General features: G+C 72.1%; 1 protein-coding gene across 1 annotated transcript; it reads left to right on the top strand.

Moving 5' to 3' along the window:
* Positions 1-4,669: 4,669 nt before the first annotated feature.
* TH (tyrosine hydroxylase) lies at positions 4,670-13,096 on the top strand. Its single transcript, XM_036428820.2, has 13 exons — positions 4,670-4,898; positions 6,154-6,363; positions 7,038-7,209; positions 7,993-8,081; positions 8,232-8,299; positions 8,828-8,878; positions 9,178-9,323; positions 10,357-10,492; positions 10,584-10,653; positions 11,004-11,060; positions 11,522-11,617; positions 11,892-12,025; positions 12,818-13,096. Exons 1-13 carry the CDS (start codon positions 4,809-4,811, stop codon positions 12,975-12,977), a joined length of 1,479 nt encoding a protein of 492 aa, XP_036284713.1. The 5' UTR covers positions 4,670-4,808; the 3' UTR covers positions 12,978-13,096.
* Positions 13,097-15,075: the final 1,979 nt, after the last annotated feature.

The following is a 15,075-nucleotide window of genomic DNA, read 5'->3' as shown; positions in this document are numbered from 1 at the left end:
ACCCAGGACGGGACCTTGGAGGGGTGCAGAGAGCCGGAGGCCGGAGGGCGCCCCCACGCTGTGGATGAAAACACGGAGTCTGCACACAGGGGCTCGGCCGGGACGCCCATCCTGGCCCCAAAGGCGACTCCACGCCCAGCCCAGCCTCCTGCCCCGCCGTGAGGGTTTGGTGCCGGCGGGAAGGGGGCCCCGGGAGGGAGGAGGAAAAGGGGTGCAGCCTTTGGAGGTCCCCTGGGTTTGTCAGGGGAGGGGGCCCCTGTGTGAGGGGGGGTGCCCTGCTGCCTGCGAACTGGCCTCCGTCCCCCCATTGCCGCTGAGCGCCCCCATCGACCGGCCGCGGCCCACGCCTGTTCTCACCGCCGTGTTCTCGCCGCCCCCGCCGCCCCCGCGGGCTAATTGCTCTGACATTTCCGCGGACAGGCGCTCGCCGGGGACTATTCCTGCTCAGGGACGGCGGCCGCTCCTTCTCTGCCCGCCCCCCCTGACGGCCCCGGACTGGGGAGGAGAGGGGAGGGCAGCCCAGGGAGGCCCGGCCCCCATGTGCTCCCCTCCCTGGGGGTGGGGTGGGCGTGTGCTCTCCGCAGGGCCCACACGGCTGTCCCAGGCCGGCAGGAGGGGGCGGGCATCGGCCCCGACCCCCGGGCCCAGGGCTGGCTGGGCTGGCGTGACGTCCTCAGAGGTGGGCGTGTCTGTGTCCGTGTCCGTGTCCGTGTCCGTGTCCGTGTCCCTGTCCGGGGACACTGGTCCCAGGACTCGAGGGAGGCCCACACGGCCTCAGGGACCTCCCCCCGGACACCCGGGAGGTGACCTTTGACCCCAGACCACGGGGAGCACCTCCCTGACGGTTCCCGCCGGCTTTCTTTCTTCCTTCCGTTTCATCCTCACCCAAGGATGTGTTTCCAGTGGTTTTCAGACGTGAAAGCGAGAGGGAGAGACAGACAGAGAGACACCGATTGGCTGCCTCCCGCACACCCCCAGCAAGGCCAGGAGCCTGCAACCGAGGCGTGTGCCCTGGACTGGGCTCAAACCCGGGACCCTTCCGTCTGCGGGCAACGCTCTATCCACTGGGCCACACTGGCCAGGGCCCAGGCGGTGTTCGGTGGTGGGGTCCCATGGAGGCCCGGGCTGAGGACCCCAGCGCTGTGCCCTCCTCCTCACCCCTCTGCAGCTGTCCCTGCCCCTGCCCCCCCCCCTGGGGGGCGCCTGGATCGTGGAGGAGACGGGGAGGGTGGGGGTTGCTGCTGGAGGTGGAGGGGAGCAGCCCCCAGGCCTGGGAAAGAGCTGGAGGCCCCCAGCCCCGCAGACGCCGTGGGCCCTGTCCCCGCCCGCGCCTGGCACCCCCCGCCCCCCTCGGGGGGAGCACGCTGTCATTACGGGCCATTAAGGCCCCGGGAGGCCAGGCTGTTGAGCTCAGCGCCTGCTGATTGCAGGCAGGAGCTGTGATTACTCAGCAGCTGGGCTGGGGGGGGGGGGCGGGGGACAGGAAAGGGGGCTGAGCAGGTGAGGGACAGGGCTGCTGGAGCCTCAGCCACGGCCGCATCCCTCACCATCCGCCTCCCTGCGGCCCTCCTCCCTGTCCACCCAAAGCCCACCCCCTGGACCTCAGTCCCCCCTTCTCCTCCTCTTCCTGCCAAGAGGAGGGTCCTTCCGGGTCTCTGCCCGCCCAGGAGTGCTGGGAGCTCAGTCCCGGGCATAGACCCCTCTGGGCCACGAGGGAGCCACGTCAGGGGCTTGGGGAACATTGGCTGCCCGGCCCAGAGAGCCCGCTCACCTCAGTCTTCCCAGCTGCAGGATGGGTCCACATGTACGTTGATATGTGTGCGATGTGACACGTATGCTGTTTTGTCGTATTGCTCCCTCAGATGACCACGTGTTCCGATCGGCGGCACACGTGCATTCTGAGCGGCACTTCAACTCGTACGAAGATGTGGACGATGGGATCTCTGCATAGTCTGCCTCCAAACAAGGAACGTTCTGTTGGGCCGGCGCCCACCAATTACCCGAAAGATGGGGGGATGTGTGGCTAGCGATAGATATTACTTTGAATAAAGAACTTATTGATTTTCTCTTGAAATTATCGTGTGTGTTTTTTTAATTACAAAATCCGAATTATTAACTGGTTGATGATTAATCTGAATTTTTTAACCAGTTGAAGATTAATCCATATTTTTAACCGGTTAATAGTTAATCTGAATTTTTAAACTGGTTAATAATTAACCCGCATTATTAACCGGTTAATACTTACTCTGCATTATTAACCGGCTAACGGTTCCTCCTCTCTATTAACCAGCTAATAACTAATCCGCATTATTAACCACAATGGTGCGGATTTTGTCACCAAAGAAAACATGGTAATTTCAAGAGAAACATCCAGCGTGCTTTGTTCACAGCGATGTCTGTCTATCGCTGGCCACACATTCCCTCGTCTTTCGGTGACTGTGGCTCCTGTCCCAGCAGCCCTTTTCCTGTGAAGGCTGAGGCTGCCACCAGGCGCCTGGGACGGGGGAGGCGGGACGGGGCCACCGGAGGGGGGCGGGCGGAGGCCGGGGGTGAGCCCTGGGGCAGGGCCGGGGACCAGAGGCGCCTGGGAGTGCGGGAAAGGCTTCCCAGGACCCAGAGGGCTCGGCTGGCCGGATGGCCGGACGAAGGGGATGGTGCCTGTGCGGGCGGCTGAGGCCCTGGCCCCGGCCTGGCCTGGGCCCTGGCGGGGTCACTGGCGGGGTCACGGGGCTCGGGGGAGAATGAGAAATGAGTCCCGGCCAGCGCCCCTGCTCAGGCAGACAGGAACGGAGAGACAATATTTGTGTTGGCAGCAGACGTCTGCCGAAAGGTTAAGTCCACAGCGGCGGCAGCTGCCCTTCCCCTGCTCGCTCAGCCCTCCGAGCCTCGGCCCTGCACCCCCTGAGCAAACGGGCGGGGCTGGGCCACGTCACGGGGCCCCCTCAGCCCTCCTGCAGGAGCACACGGGGTCCGGGCGGCTGGGACCGCCCTGGTGGGGTTCCCGCCCTCAGGGTGTTTGCCGAGGGGGGGATGCCGGGAGCCGAGTGGAGGTGGGAGGCCCACGGCGGGTCTGTGGGGCGCTGAGAGCTGGGCTCTGCGGGGTGCATAGGAGCTCACCAGGAGGGAAGGGCGAGGACCTGGAGGAGGACGGGGCACCGGTGTGGGAGGTGCTCCCCCTGTGCCGGCCAAGCACTCGCTGCTTCCCTCCCGGGGTGCCTGGGGTGGAGGAGCCCCTGGGATGGGGAGCCCCTGGGGCCGTGGAGAGGGACACCTGTGGGCACAGCCCCTCGGGGCTGCGATGGAGAGTGGGCGGCCCCTGAGGTGTGGGAGGTGTCGGGGAGGTGCCCGGCCAGGGTGGACCTGAGGGGAGGGGGCTGGACACAGGCCTTGGGCTCCTGCTGCGCCCACTTGTCCCCCTGGGTCCCCCCGGGCTGCCGACAGGGGCTGCACACCAGGACCACCCCGTCTGCGGGAGCGGCCGGCCGGCGGGTCCCCGAGTTCACGGTCCATACCCTCCCCGCTGCAGGCACCCCGGGGTGATGCACTGCCAGGCCCTGTGGGAGCTGATGAGGGGAAGAATCATCTAGAAAGACAGGCTGTCCTCCACCCCCAAGGGGGGTCTCTGCCTGGTGTCCGGACAGCGAGCCCCCGTGGGTGCCTGTGTCCCACCTCTCTGCTCCCTGCCAGCTGCCTCCCTGCTCCCCGCCAGCCACCCCGCCTGGTGGTCCCCAGCCCCCGGGGCGCCCGCAGGAGCGCGGTGGCTCAGAGCCGCCAGGCCTCCGGGGTGGGTGAGAGGCGGCTGCGGGGTGGGTGAGAGGCGGCTGCGGGGTGGGTGAGAGGCGGCTGCGGGGTGGGTGAGAGGCGGCTGCGGGGTGGGTGAGAGGCGGCTGCGGGGTGGGTGAGAGGCGGCTGCGGGGTGGGTGACAGAGGCGGCTGCGGGGTGGGTGACAGAGGCGGCTGCGGGGTGGGTGAGAGGCGGCTGCGGGGTGGGTGAGAGGCGGCTGCGGGGTGGGTGACAGAGGCGGCTGCGGGGTGGGTGAGAGGCGGCTGCGGGGTGGGTGAGAGGCGGCTGCGGGGTGGGTGACAGAGGCGGCTGCGGGGTGGGTGACAGAGGCGGCTGCGGGGTGGGTGAGAGGCGGCTGCGGGGTGGGTGAGAGGCGGCTGCGGGGTGGGTGAGAGGCGGCTGCGGGTGGGTGAGAGGCGGCTGCGGGGTGGGTGAGAGGCGGCTGCGGGGTGGGTGAGAGGCGGCTGCGGGTGGGTGAGAGGCGGCTGCGGGGTGGGTGAGAGGCGGCTGCGGGGTGGGTGAGAGGCGGCTGCGGGGTGGGTGAGAGAGGCGGCGGCGGGGTGGGTGACAGAGGCGGCTGCGGGGTGGGTGAGAGGCGGCTGCGGGGTGGGTGAGAGGCGGCTGCGGGGTGGGTGAGAGGCGGCTGCGGGGTGGGTGACAGAGGCGGCTGTGGGGTGGGTGAGAGGCGGCTGTGGGGTGGGTGAGAGGCGGCTGTGGGGTGGGTGAGAGGCGGCTGCGGGGTGGGTGAGAGGCGGCTGCGGGGTGGGTGACAGAGGCGGCTGCGGGGTGGGTGAGAGGCGGCTGCGGGGTGGGTGACAGAGGCGGCTGCGGGGTGGGTGACAGAGCGGCAATTAGATTTAATGGGACAGAGCCGCTCTCGCCTCCCTCCGGCGATGGCAGCAGGCGGGGAGGATGAGCCGGAGGTGGGGGTGGGGGACCCGGGGGAACTCTGACGTCAGCTCAGCCTATAAGAGGCCGCCGGGCCGGCCGAGGGCCGTGGAGAGAGCCCCGAACCTCCAGCGCCATGCCCACGCCCGGCACCACCGCGCCCCCGGCCAGGGGCTTCCGCAGGGCCGTCTCCGAGCTGGACGCCAAGCAGGCCGAGGCCATCATGGTAAGGGGCGGCCGGTGCCCCGGTGCCCGCCGGGCTCGACCTGGGCTCAGCGTGGCGTCCCGGCCTCGGCACCGCCTCTGCCCAGGCTGCAGGGCGGCCGAGCCTGCGTGTGTGAGGCTGGCTGGGTGGCGGGTGGGTCAGCATGGGTGCGAGGGTGTCCCAGGCCCCGCACAGCTCACGGTGCGGGGTGCTGGGCACACGGGGTGCAGCCTCTGGGGATGGTGGTCTGAGCTGCGGGGTGACCTGGATTCTGGGGCGAGTCCCACCATCCTCGCCCGTCCACCGTGCCCCCCAGCCCCCTCCACAGCCCCGGGGCCGTCCCCACACCATGGCCACTCCGGAGCCCCGAGTTGAAGGGAGTTTGTGCCAGGCAGACCCCTCGGTGGGCCCCTCCATGAGACGGGGGGCGGGGGGCTGGCCGGCCCGAAAGAGGGGTCTGCAGTGCATCCTCGGGGACAACCGAAGTGACCGGCCCCCACCTGTAAAATGGGCTTCGGTCTAGACACTGAGTGACACCGGGGTTTGCGTTCCAGAGAGCTCAGGTGCCGGCACCTTCTCCGGGGCCCTTCTCGGGGGGCCCCCATGGGGGAGTCCCCGGGGGAGGCCGGGCCCTGGCTCTGTCCACACCCTGAGGTCACGTGGGGACCCAGAGCGGGGACCCCCTCCCTCCCACCCCCGTTCCAAGGGCACCCGCACCTACTTGGAGTTCAGCTCCTCCTCGGTGCGGCCCGCAGCTCTGGGGGCCTCAGACACGCTGGCCGGGGCTGGCCGCCCCGGGTCAGGCTGTGGACCGGACGCCCGAGTCCGGATGGAGGGACAGCTCCTCCTCTGTTGGGGGCCTCAGACACGCTGGCCGGGGCTGGCCGCCTCTGGTCAGGCTGTGGACCGGGCGCCCGTGTCCGGATGGAGGGGACAGCGTGTGGCTGGTGTTCCTGGGCTGCAGAGCCTGGGAGGGACCCGGAGCAAAGGTCACTCCGAGGAGAGGCCCTGGGGGCTGTGGGGGGGGCGCTCCCCACCCGCAGACACCCCGCTGGCCTCCCCTCCCACTCAGGCTCTGGCCGCCGTCCATCCTGCCACCTAATCCAGTTAGGGTCAGGCCTGGGGACAGGCAGGCGGCGTCTCGGCGCCTGGTGACCCCTGCCGACCCCGTCCCCCGCTCTCCGCCCCCTCGCTGGGGCCGGCCGAGGCCCTGCCGGCCGTGGGTCCCGGTGCACACAGCAGGCGCTCATGCGGCCGCCGCCCTGTCCGCCCGCAGTCCCCGCGCTTCATCGGCCGCAGGCAGAGCCTCATCGAGGACGCACGCAAGGAGCGGGAGAAGGCGGAGGCCGTGGCGGCCTCGGAGCCGGCCGAGCCGCTGGGGGCCGGCGCCTGCGTGCAGAGGGACGGGAAGGCCCTGCTCAGCCTGCTCTTCACCCTGCGGGGGGCCAAGGCCACCCCCCTGTCCCGCGCCCTCAAGGCCTTCGAGGTGAGGGTGGCGGCGGGGGCCCCGTGGGCACCCGGGGGCAGGGGAGAGGGTACGGGGAGCCTTGGGGGACCCCACAGCCCCCATCACAGCTCAGGCTCTCGGGGACCCCAATGAGGCCCCCCAGCCCTGACGCCCCCCACCACCGCCCACGCCCGCCGCCCTGCACGTGTGGATGTGTGGACGTGGCTCCCAGCGGCTGTTGGGGGTCAGGGTCCCCCCGTCCGCCCCCCCCTCGTGGCTGATGTGGCGGCTGGCTGTGTCGGCTGCTCTGGCCACGCCAGGCTGGGCGGGCCGGCAGGAGACTGGCCCCGGCTCAGGCGCCCAAATGACATTACGGCCAGACCGCGTCCGGCTCCTGAGAGGCCGTGTGGCCCGAGGGCCCTGGAGACCCGGCGCCCTGGTTGCCGGGCAACGAGCTGGCAGTGCAGCCCCCTGCAGCCCCGGGGACTGTCAGTCAGTCAGGGAGGCGGGACCTCCTGGCCGCAGCACGCCGGCCGATTTTTGAAAAATCAGGACTTTTTTAAAACCTCATGGGACGTGGGACAAATTGTTAAAAATCAGGACTGTCCCGCCCAAAGCGGAACGTCTGGTCACCTTAACAAACGCGGCAATGCCCGGCTTCCCGCCACGGCCCTGCCCCCGGCTCCTCTCCATCTCCCCCCCTCGGCCCCCAGACCTTCGAGGCCCAGATCCTGCACCTGGAGACGCGGCCGGCTCAGAGGCCGCGGGGCGGCGCCCGCCCGCTGGAGTGCTTCGTCCGCTTCGAGGTGGGCGCCGCCGCCCTGCCCCACCTGCTCAGCTCCCTGCGCCGAGAGGCCGAGGACGTGCGGGGCCCCCGGGAGCGAGGTGAGCCGGCCCGCCGGAGAGCAGCGGGACCCCGAGGGCAGTGTGACCCCGAGAGCAGTGTGACCCCGAGAGCAGTGTGACCCCAAGAGCAGCCGGGACCCCGAGAGCAGCGGGACCCCGAGGGCGGCCGGGACCCCAAGAGCAGCCGGGACCCCGAGGGCAGTGTGACCCCGAGAGCAGCGGGACCCCGAGGGCAGTGTGACCCCGAGAGCAGTGTGACCCCGAGGGCAGCGGGACCCCGAGGGCGGGCGGGACCCCGAGAGCAGCCGGGACCCCGAGAGCAGCCGGGACCCCGAGGGCGGCCGGACCCCGAGAGCAGCCGGGACCCCGAGAGCAGCCGGGACCCCGAGAGCAGCCAGGACCCCGAGAGCAGCGGGACCCCGAGGGCGGCCGGGACCCCGAGAGCAGCCGGGACCCCGAGAGCAGCCGGGACCCCGAGGGCGGCCGGGACCCCAAGGGCGGCCGGGACCCCGAGGGCAGCGGGACCCCGAGAGCAGTGTGACCCCAAAAGCAGTGTGACCCCGAGAGCAGTGTGACCCCGAGGGCAGTGTGACCCCGAGGGCGGCCGGGACCCCGAGGGCAGCGTGACCCCGAGGGCGGCCGGGACCCCGAGGGCAGCTGACCCCCACACACGGGGTGCAGGGCTCCGAGGGGGCGTGGCCAGAGGGCTCGCTCCCTGCTGCTCTGGGCCCTGTTCTCCCCCCCCACCCCCCGCCGTCCGGGAAGGGCCACACTCCCCCAGGCCCACGGCTCACGGCCCTCCGTCCGTCTGCCCGCACGCAGCCCTGTGGTTTCCGAGGAAGGTGTCTGAGCTGGACAAGTGCCACCACCTGGTCACCAAGTTCGACCCCGAGCTGGACCTGGACCATCCGGTGAGCCGTCCATGTCCCCGCCCTGTGGCCGGGGTGGCGGGCGGGACCCCGGGCCGACCCTGGGGGTGACCGGCTCCGAGCAGGGTGGCCCCGGGGCCCCCCCGGGCGTGGGCAGGGCCGGGCGCTTCCTGAGGGCCCCTCCACCTCCAGGGCTTCTCAGACCAGGTGTACCGCCAGCGCCGGAGGCAGATCGCTGACATCGCCTTCCAGTACCGCCAGTGAGACCCCACCCCGCCCCCGCCCCCCGGCCTGCCCCTGCCCCCCTGCCCTCTGCCCCCTGCCCCTCCACCTCCTGCCCTGCCCCTGTCCCCCCGCCCCTCCTGGCCCCCACCCCCCACCCCCCGCCCTGCCCCTGCCCCTGCCCCCCTGCCCTGCCCTGCCCCTGCCCCCTCGCCCCTCCTGGCCCCCACCCCCCACCCCCCGCCCTGACCCTGCCCCCTTCCCCCCGGCCTGCCCCTGCCCCTGGCCCCCCTGTCCTGCCCTGCCCCTGCCCCCCCCGCCCTGTCCCTCCATCCCGCCCCCTGCCCCCAGCCCTGCCCCCTACCTGATCCGCCTATCACAACCCACCCTAGACCTTCTGGAGCCGGGGAGGGGCGTCCTGGTCACCACCGCCTCCCCCACTGCCCCTGGGAGGGTCCTCAAGTCACAGCCAAGCCCACGTGGCACAGAGCTGCCAGGTGTCCCCCTCAGTCCTCCCAGCCCCTCCCCGTCCACAGGGCCCCTGACCGCCCACCATCCTTTCACAGCGGCGACCCCATTCCCCACGTGGAGTACACGGCCGAGGAGATCGCCACCTGGTGAGGCCCTGCAGGGCGGGGCGGGGCAGGAGGGCCTGGGCTGCCCCCTGAGTCCGGGTCCGAGGGCAGTGGCCTCCAGCAGGGCAGACCCAGGCCAGTGGAGGGACTGCCGCAGCCCCCATGGTGGGGCCTGGGGAGCTGAGGGCTGCCCCCCATGGGGCTCCCAAACCAGGGTGAGGTTCCCCCAGGACCGAGGAGAGGCCGGGGGGGGGGGCTGCTCAGGGTAGGGACCAGGGCGCCGGGCCAGGCCTGAGTCCCCGCTGACCGCCCGCCACCCGCCCGCCGGCCGCCGCCCGCAGGAAGGCCGTGTACACCACCCTGAAGGGCCTGTACGCCACGCACGCCTGCCGTGAGCACCTGGAGGCCTTCGAGCTGCTGGAGCGCTTCTGTGGGTACCAGGAGGACAGCATCCCCCAGCTGGAGGCCGTCTCCCGCTTCCTCAAGGGTGCGTGCCGCGGGGGAGTGCTGACGGGAGGGGGAAGGGGCGCTGCCCAGGGGGAGGGGGCAGAGAGCTGGGGGTGGGGACGGGGAGAGGGAGACAGAGGGCTGTGGGAAGAACCAGGGGTGCAGTGGGAGGGCGTGGGGGTGCAGTGGGAGGGCCTGGAGGTGCAGTGGGAGGGCCTGGGGGTTCAGTGGGAGGGCCTGGGGGTTCAGTGGGAGGGCCTGGGGGTGCAGTGGGAGGGCCTGGGGGTGCAGTGGGAGGGCCTGGTGGTGCAGTGGGAGGGCCTGGTGGTGCAGTGGGAGGGCCTGGAGGTGCAGTGAGAGGGCCTGGTGGTGCAGTGGTAGGGTCTGGGGGTTCAGTGGGAGGGCCTGGTGGTGCAGTGGGAGGGCCTGGTGGTGCAGTGGGAGGGCCTGGAGGTGCAGTGGGAGGGTCTGGGGGTTCAGTGGGAGGGCCTGGGGGTGCAGTGGGAGGGCCTGGTGGTGCAGTGGGAGGGCCTGGTGGTGCAGTGGGAGGGCCTGGGGGTGCAGTGGGAGGGCCTGGTGGTGCAGTGGTAGGGTCTGGGGGTTCAGTGGGAGGGCCTGGGGGTGCAGTGGGAGGGTCTGGGGGTTCAGTGGGAGGGCCTGGTGGTGCAGTGGGAGGGCCTGGTGGTGCAGTGGGAGGGCCTGGAGGTGCAGTGGGAGGGTCTGGGGGTTCAGTGGGAGGGCCTGGGGGTTCAGTGGGAGGGCCTGGGGGTGCAGTGGGAGGGCCTGGTGGTGCAGTGGGAGGGCCTGGTGGTGCAGTGGGAGGGCCTGGAGGTGCAGTGGGAGGGCCTGGTGGTGCAGTGGTAGGGTCTGGGGGTTCAGTGGGAGGGCCTGGGGGTGCAGTGGGAGGGTCTGGGGGTCCAGTGGGAGGGCCTGGGGGGTTCAGTAGGAGGGTCTGGGGGTTCAGTGGGAGGGTCTGGGGGTCCAGTGGGAGGGTCTGGGGGTGCAGTGGGAACCCCTAGAACCACCAGCCCCCCTTCCCCGCTCTCGGAGCCCTGACAGCCCAGTCCTCGCAGAGCGGACCGGCTTCCAGCTGCGGCCGGTGGCCGGCCTGCTGTCTGCCCGGGACTTCCTGGCCAGCCTGGCCTTCCGCGTGTTCCAGTGCACCCAGTACGTCCGGCATGCGTCCTCACCCATGCACTCGCCGGAGCCGTGAGTGTCCGCCCGGGGCCGGGGCCGGGGCGGGGGTCCTCCAGCCGGAGGCAGACCGGCCCGCCCACCGCCCCTCTCCCCACACGCCCAGGGACTGCTGCCATGAGCTGCTGGGGCACGTGCCCATGCTGGCCGACCGGACCTTCGCCCAGTTCTCCCAGGTGGGTCTGCAGGCTGGGCCGGGACCGGTCAGCGGGGGGCAGGCCGGGGCTGGGCCGCCCGGGTTCAGGGGCCGTCAGGGAAACGCTGGCCACCTGATACAAAGGACCACATCCCCTTTGCCAAGAGGCAGCCTGGGTCAGGGAGCCCAGGACCAGCTGGGCGACGCCCATGGCCTTCGCTGCCACCTGCTGGCTCTCCCGGGAACAGCAGCCGCCGTCCTGGGACCTCGGTTTTCCCAGCCCAGGCCCCTGTGGGGCTGCCCCCAGCCCCCAGAGCCCTCACCTCCTGCGGGCGCCCAGGCGATGGCCCGAGCCCCCGGCCCCGTCAGCCTCCTGCCCCCTCCCCACAGGACATCGGCCTGGCGTCCTTGGGGGTTTCGGACGAGGAGATCGAGAAGCTGTCCACGGTGGGTGCCCTCCCCGCAGGCCAGGGCGTGGGCTCAGGACCCCTGGGTGCAGGCAGGGCCTCTGCTGGACTGAGGTCTGTCTCTGCCCCAGGGGCTCACCCCCACACGGGGCTGCCCTGAGCTGCCTGGTGGGTGGGGACCAGGGGGGCAGTGGGGGGCCATCTCGCTGACCTGCCTGGTGGGTGGGGTTCAGGGGGGGCAGTGGTGGGTCTCACTGACCTGCCTGGTGGTTGGGGGTCCAGAGCAGGCAGTGGGGGGTTGCTTGGTGGTGGGGTCCAGGCAGGCAGTGGGGGGCTGCCAGGTGGGTGGGGGTCTGAGGCGGGCAGTGGGGGCTGACCTGCCTGGCGGGTGAGGTCTGGGGGGGTTGTGGGGGGCTGCTTGGTGGTGGGGTCCAGGCAGGCAGTGGGGGGCTGCCTGGCGGTGGGGTCCGGGGGGCGCCTCGCTGACCTTTGGCCCCGCAGCTGTACTGGTTCACCGTGGAGTTCGGGCTGTGCAAGCAGAATGGGGAGGTGAAGGCCTACGGTGCCGGGCTGCTGTCCTCCTACGGGGAGCTCCTGGTGAGCTCCTGGGGCCCAGAGTCGGGGTGCCGGGGGGGGGGGGCAGCGCGGCCCAGCCTCCTGGGGAGCCCTCCCGGGGGGCCCAGAGTCGGGGTGCCGGGGGGGGGCAGCGCGGCCCAGCCTCCGGGGGAGCCCTCCCGGGGACGCCGAGAGCATGGGTCCCTGCCTGTCCTGCCCGCGTGCTCAGGCCTCGGGGGGCTGGGGGGTTGGCCGCCCAGGTCAGCTCCCCGGGGCCGGGCAGGGGGTCCTGTGACGGTGACCCCCCCCCCCCCAGCACGCCCTCTCGGAGGAGCCCGAGATCCGGGCCTTCGATCCGGACGCGGCCGCCCTGCAGCCCTACCAGGACCAGACCTACCAGCCCGTGTACTTCGTGTCCGAGAGCTTCAGCGACGCCAAGGACAAGCTCAGGTGGGCGGCTCCGGGCCGACGGGAGCCGCGTCACAGGGAGAACACGGGCCCTCCGTGGCGGCACCGCCCACAGCAGCACCCCAAAGCCTGGGGAGGGGAGGCCGGAGGCTGGGCCCCCCACCCCCTCACTCCCGGGAGGCGGAGTCTGGTTTTGTAAGAGGAGGTGTGGGCGCCCCCAGCTCCGCCCTCTGAGCCGCGGGGGCCGTGAGGAGGGTGCACAGGAGGGTGCACAGGAGGGCTGGGGGTTCTGGGGGGACTAGGGGTTCTGGGGGGCCCAGGGACCTGGGGGGCCCGGGGGCCTAGGGAGCCTGGGGGGTCTGGGGCCTGGTGCCTGGGGGCCTGGGGGGTCTGGGGCCTGGGGGGTCTGGGGCCTGGGGGGCCCAGGGCCTGGGGGCCCGGGGTCTGGGGGGGTGGCCGTGGGAGCTGGGCAGAGTCTGACTTTATCCTGGGAACGGCCGGCTCCGCTGAGGCCGGGAGCTGTGCGCCAGCGAGGGGGGAGGGGGTTGGAGCCCCCACACAGGCTCAGCACCGAGGCTTCACTGGGACGCTCCAGGGCGCAGTCTGGGAAGGCTCCCTGGAGGAGGACTGGCTGAGCGGGGCCCTGAGGAGCAGCCAGAGGGACCGGGTGTCCCAGAGGCCGAGACCCAGCCCACGTGCCCCAGCTCCTCCTCCCCACCACTGGTGTCCGAGTCTCCCTCCCTGACCCAGGCCCCGAGTCCCCCCCCCGGGCCCCGAGTCCCCCCCCCCCGGGCCCCGAGTCCCCCAGAGACTGAGGTGCCCGCCCGCCCCCAGGAGCTACGCCTCCCGCATCCAGCGCCCCTTCTCCGTGAAGTTCGACCCGTACACGCAGGCCATCGACGTGCTGGACAGCCCGCGGGCCGTCCGCCAGGCGCTGGAGGGCGTCCAGGACGAGCTGCACGGCCTCGCCCACGCACTCAGCGCCCTCGGCTGAGGCCGCGGCCCACGCCCTGTGCCCGGCAGGCTGGGCTGGGCGCTCCCCACCCTCTGGGCCCCCGGCCTCCCTGGCCTCCCTGGCCTCCCTGCCCCGGCCCCTGCCCCTGCCCCGGCCCCTGCCCCTGCCCCAGCCCCAGCCCCGGCCCCTGCCCCTGCCCCTGCCCCTGCCCCTGCCCCTGCCCCTGCCCCTGCCCCTGCCCCTGCCCCTGCCCCTGCCCCTGCCCCTGCCCCTGCCCCTGCCCCTGCCCCTGCCCCTGCCCCTGCCCCTGCCCAGCCCCTGCCCCTGCCCCTGCCCCTGCCCCGGCCCCTGCCCCTGCCCCAGCCCCTGCCCCTGCCCCTGCCCCTGCCCCGGCCCCGGCCCCGGCCCTGGCCCCTGCCCCTGCCCCTGCCCCTGCCCAGCCCCAGCCCCGGCCCCTGCCCCTGCCCCGGCCCCTGCCCCAGCCCCTGCCCCTGCCCCTGCCCCTGTCCCTGTGAGCTCTCCAGAGACCCTGCCTGCCCAGGGCACCTCGCCAGCCCCCACCGTGCCTCCCAGCTCTGCCTGTGATGTCCTTGTCCTGACTGGCTGCCCGCCATGCTGTGTGCCCCCCACACTGTGTGCCCCCCACACTGTGTGCCCCCATGCTGTGTGCTGCCCTCTCACAACCTGAATAAAAGGAAGAAGCCTGTGCCAGCCTGGGTCCGAGTCCTTGTCCCCGGGCCCAGTGCGCCCTCAGCCTTGCTCAGAGGCCTCCTGCCGCCTCCTCCAGGGAGGCCTCCAGGGGAGCCCGGGCCGGCACGGGGCTCCCGGGCCGCGACCTGAGCCAGCAGCTCCAGAGGACCGGGGGCCCGCCCGGGGCTGGGGGGGAGGCCACAGCTGTGCCGATCGCGGGGGTGGGGGTGGGGGTGTCTATGTCCACGTGGGGGAGGATGGGGTTCGGGGGGGCCCGCCCGGGGCTGGGGGGGGGGGAGGCCACAGCTGTGCCGATCGCGGGGGTGGGGGTGGGGGTGTCTATGTCCACGTGGGGGAGGATGGGGTTCGAGGGGGCCCGCCCGGGGCTGGGGGGGGAGGCCACAGCTGTGCCGATCGCGGGGGTGGGGGTGGGGGTGTCTATGTCCACGTGGGGGAGGATGGGGTTCGGGGGGGGCCAGCCCGGGGGAGCAGGCTGGCATGGCTGCCTCTGACCCCTGCACCCCCCACCCAGAGCAGGAGCTGGGTGCTCCCCCATCTGCCCTGTTCCCGGGGGGCTCTCTGGCCGGGGTCTCCCCGCAGGGGGGAGGAGAGTGGGTGGTGGCTGTCAGTGCCCTCCGACCCCTCTAGCACCCGGCTTCTCGGGGCTCCTTCCCCCCCTGAGGGGACTGCCTGCCCCCTCTCCGGCCCCTCGCGCCCCCAACCCCGGCCACACCGAGGGCGGCAAACCCTGTCCGTCAGGTCCCCAAGGCAAAGCCTCCTTTCCAGCCTCACTGAGCCTGTCCCTCCATCAGCTGTGTCCCCAGCACCCGCCTGCCAGCACCCCAACTGTCCCAGCACCCACCTCCCAGCACCCCGCCTCCCAGCACCCGCCTCCCAGCACCCAACTCCCAGCACCCAACTCCCAGCACCCCACCTCCCAGCACCCCACCTCCCAGCACCCGCCTCCCAGCACCCAACTCCCAGCACCCCACCTCCCAGCACCCCAACTCCCAGCACCCTGCCTCCCAGCACCCCACCTCCCAGCACCCCAACTCCCAGCACCCTGCCTCCCAGCACCCCACCTCCCAGCACCCCAACTCCCAGCACCCCGCCTCCCAGCACCCCACCTCCCAGCACCCCACCTCCCAGCACCCTGCCTCCCAGCACCCCAACTCCCAGCACCCCGCCTCCCAGCACCCTGCCTCCCAGCACCCCGCCTCCCAGCACCCCACCTCCCAGCACCCAAACTCCCAGCACCCCACCTCCCAGCACCCTGCCTCCCAGCACCCTGCCTCCCAGCACCTGCCTCCCAGCACCCAACTCCCAGCACCCCGCCTCCCAGCACCCCACCTCCCAGCACCCAAACTCCCAGCACCCCACCTCCCAGCACCCTGCCTCCCAGCACCCTGCCTCCCAGCACCTGCCTCCCAGCACCCAACTCCCAGCA

The sequence above is a fragment of the Pipistrellus kuhlii genome, unplaced genomic scaffold (assembly GCF_014108245.1).
Source record: "Pipistrellus kuhlii isolate mPipKuh1 unplaced genomic scaffold, mPipKuh1.p scaffold_m20_p_91, whole genome shotgun sequence".
Classification (NCBI taxonomy): Eukaryota; Metazoa; Chordata; class Mammalia; order Chiroptera; family Vespertilionidae; genus Pipistrellus; species Pipistrellus kuhlii.
Note: the sequence above shows the minus strand (reverse complement) of the source record. Positions and strands in the feature narration are given on the sequence as shown.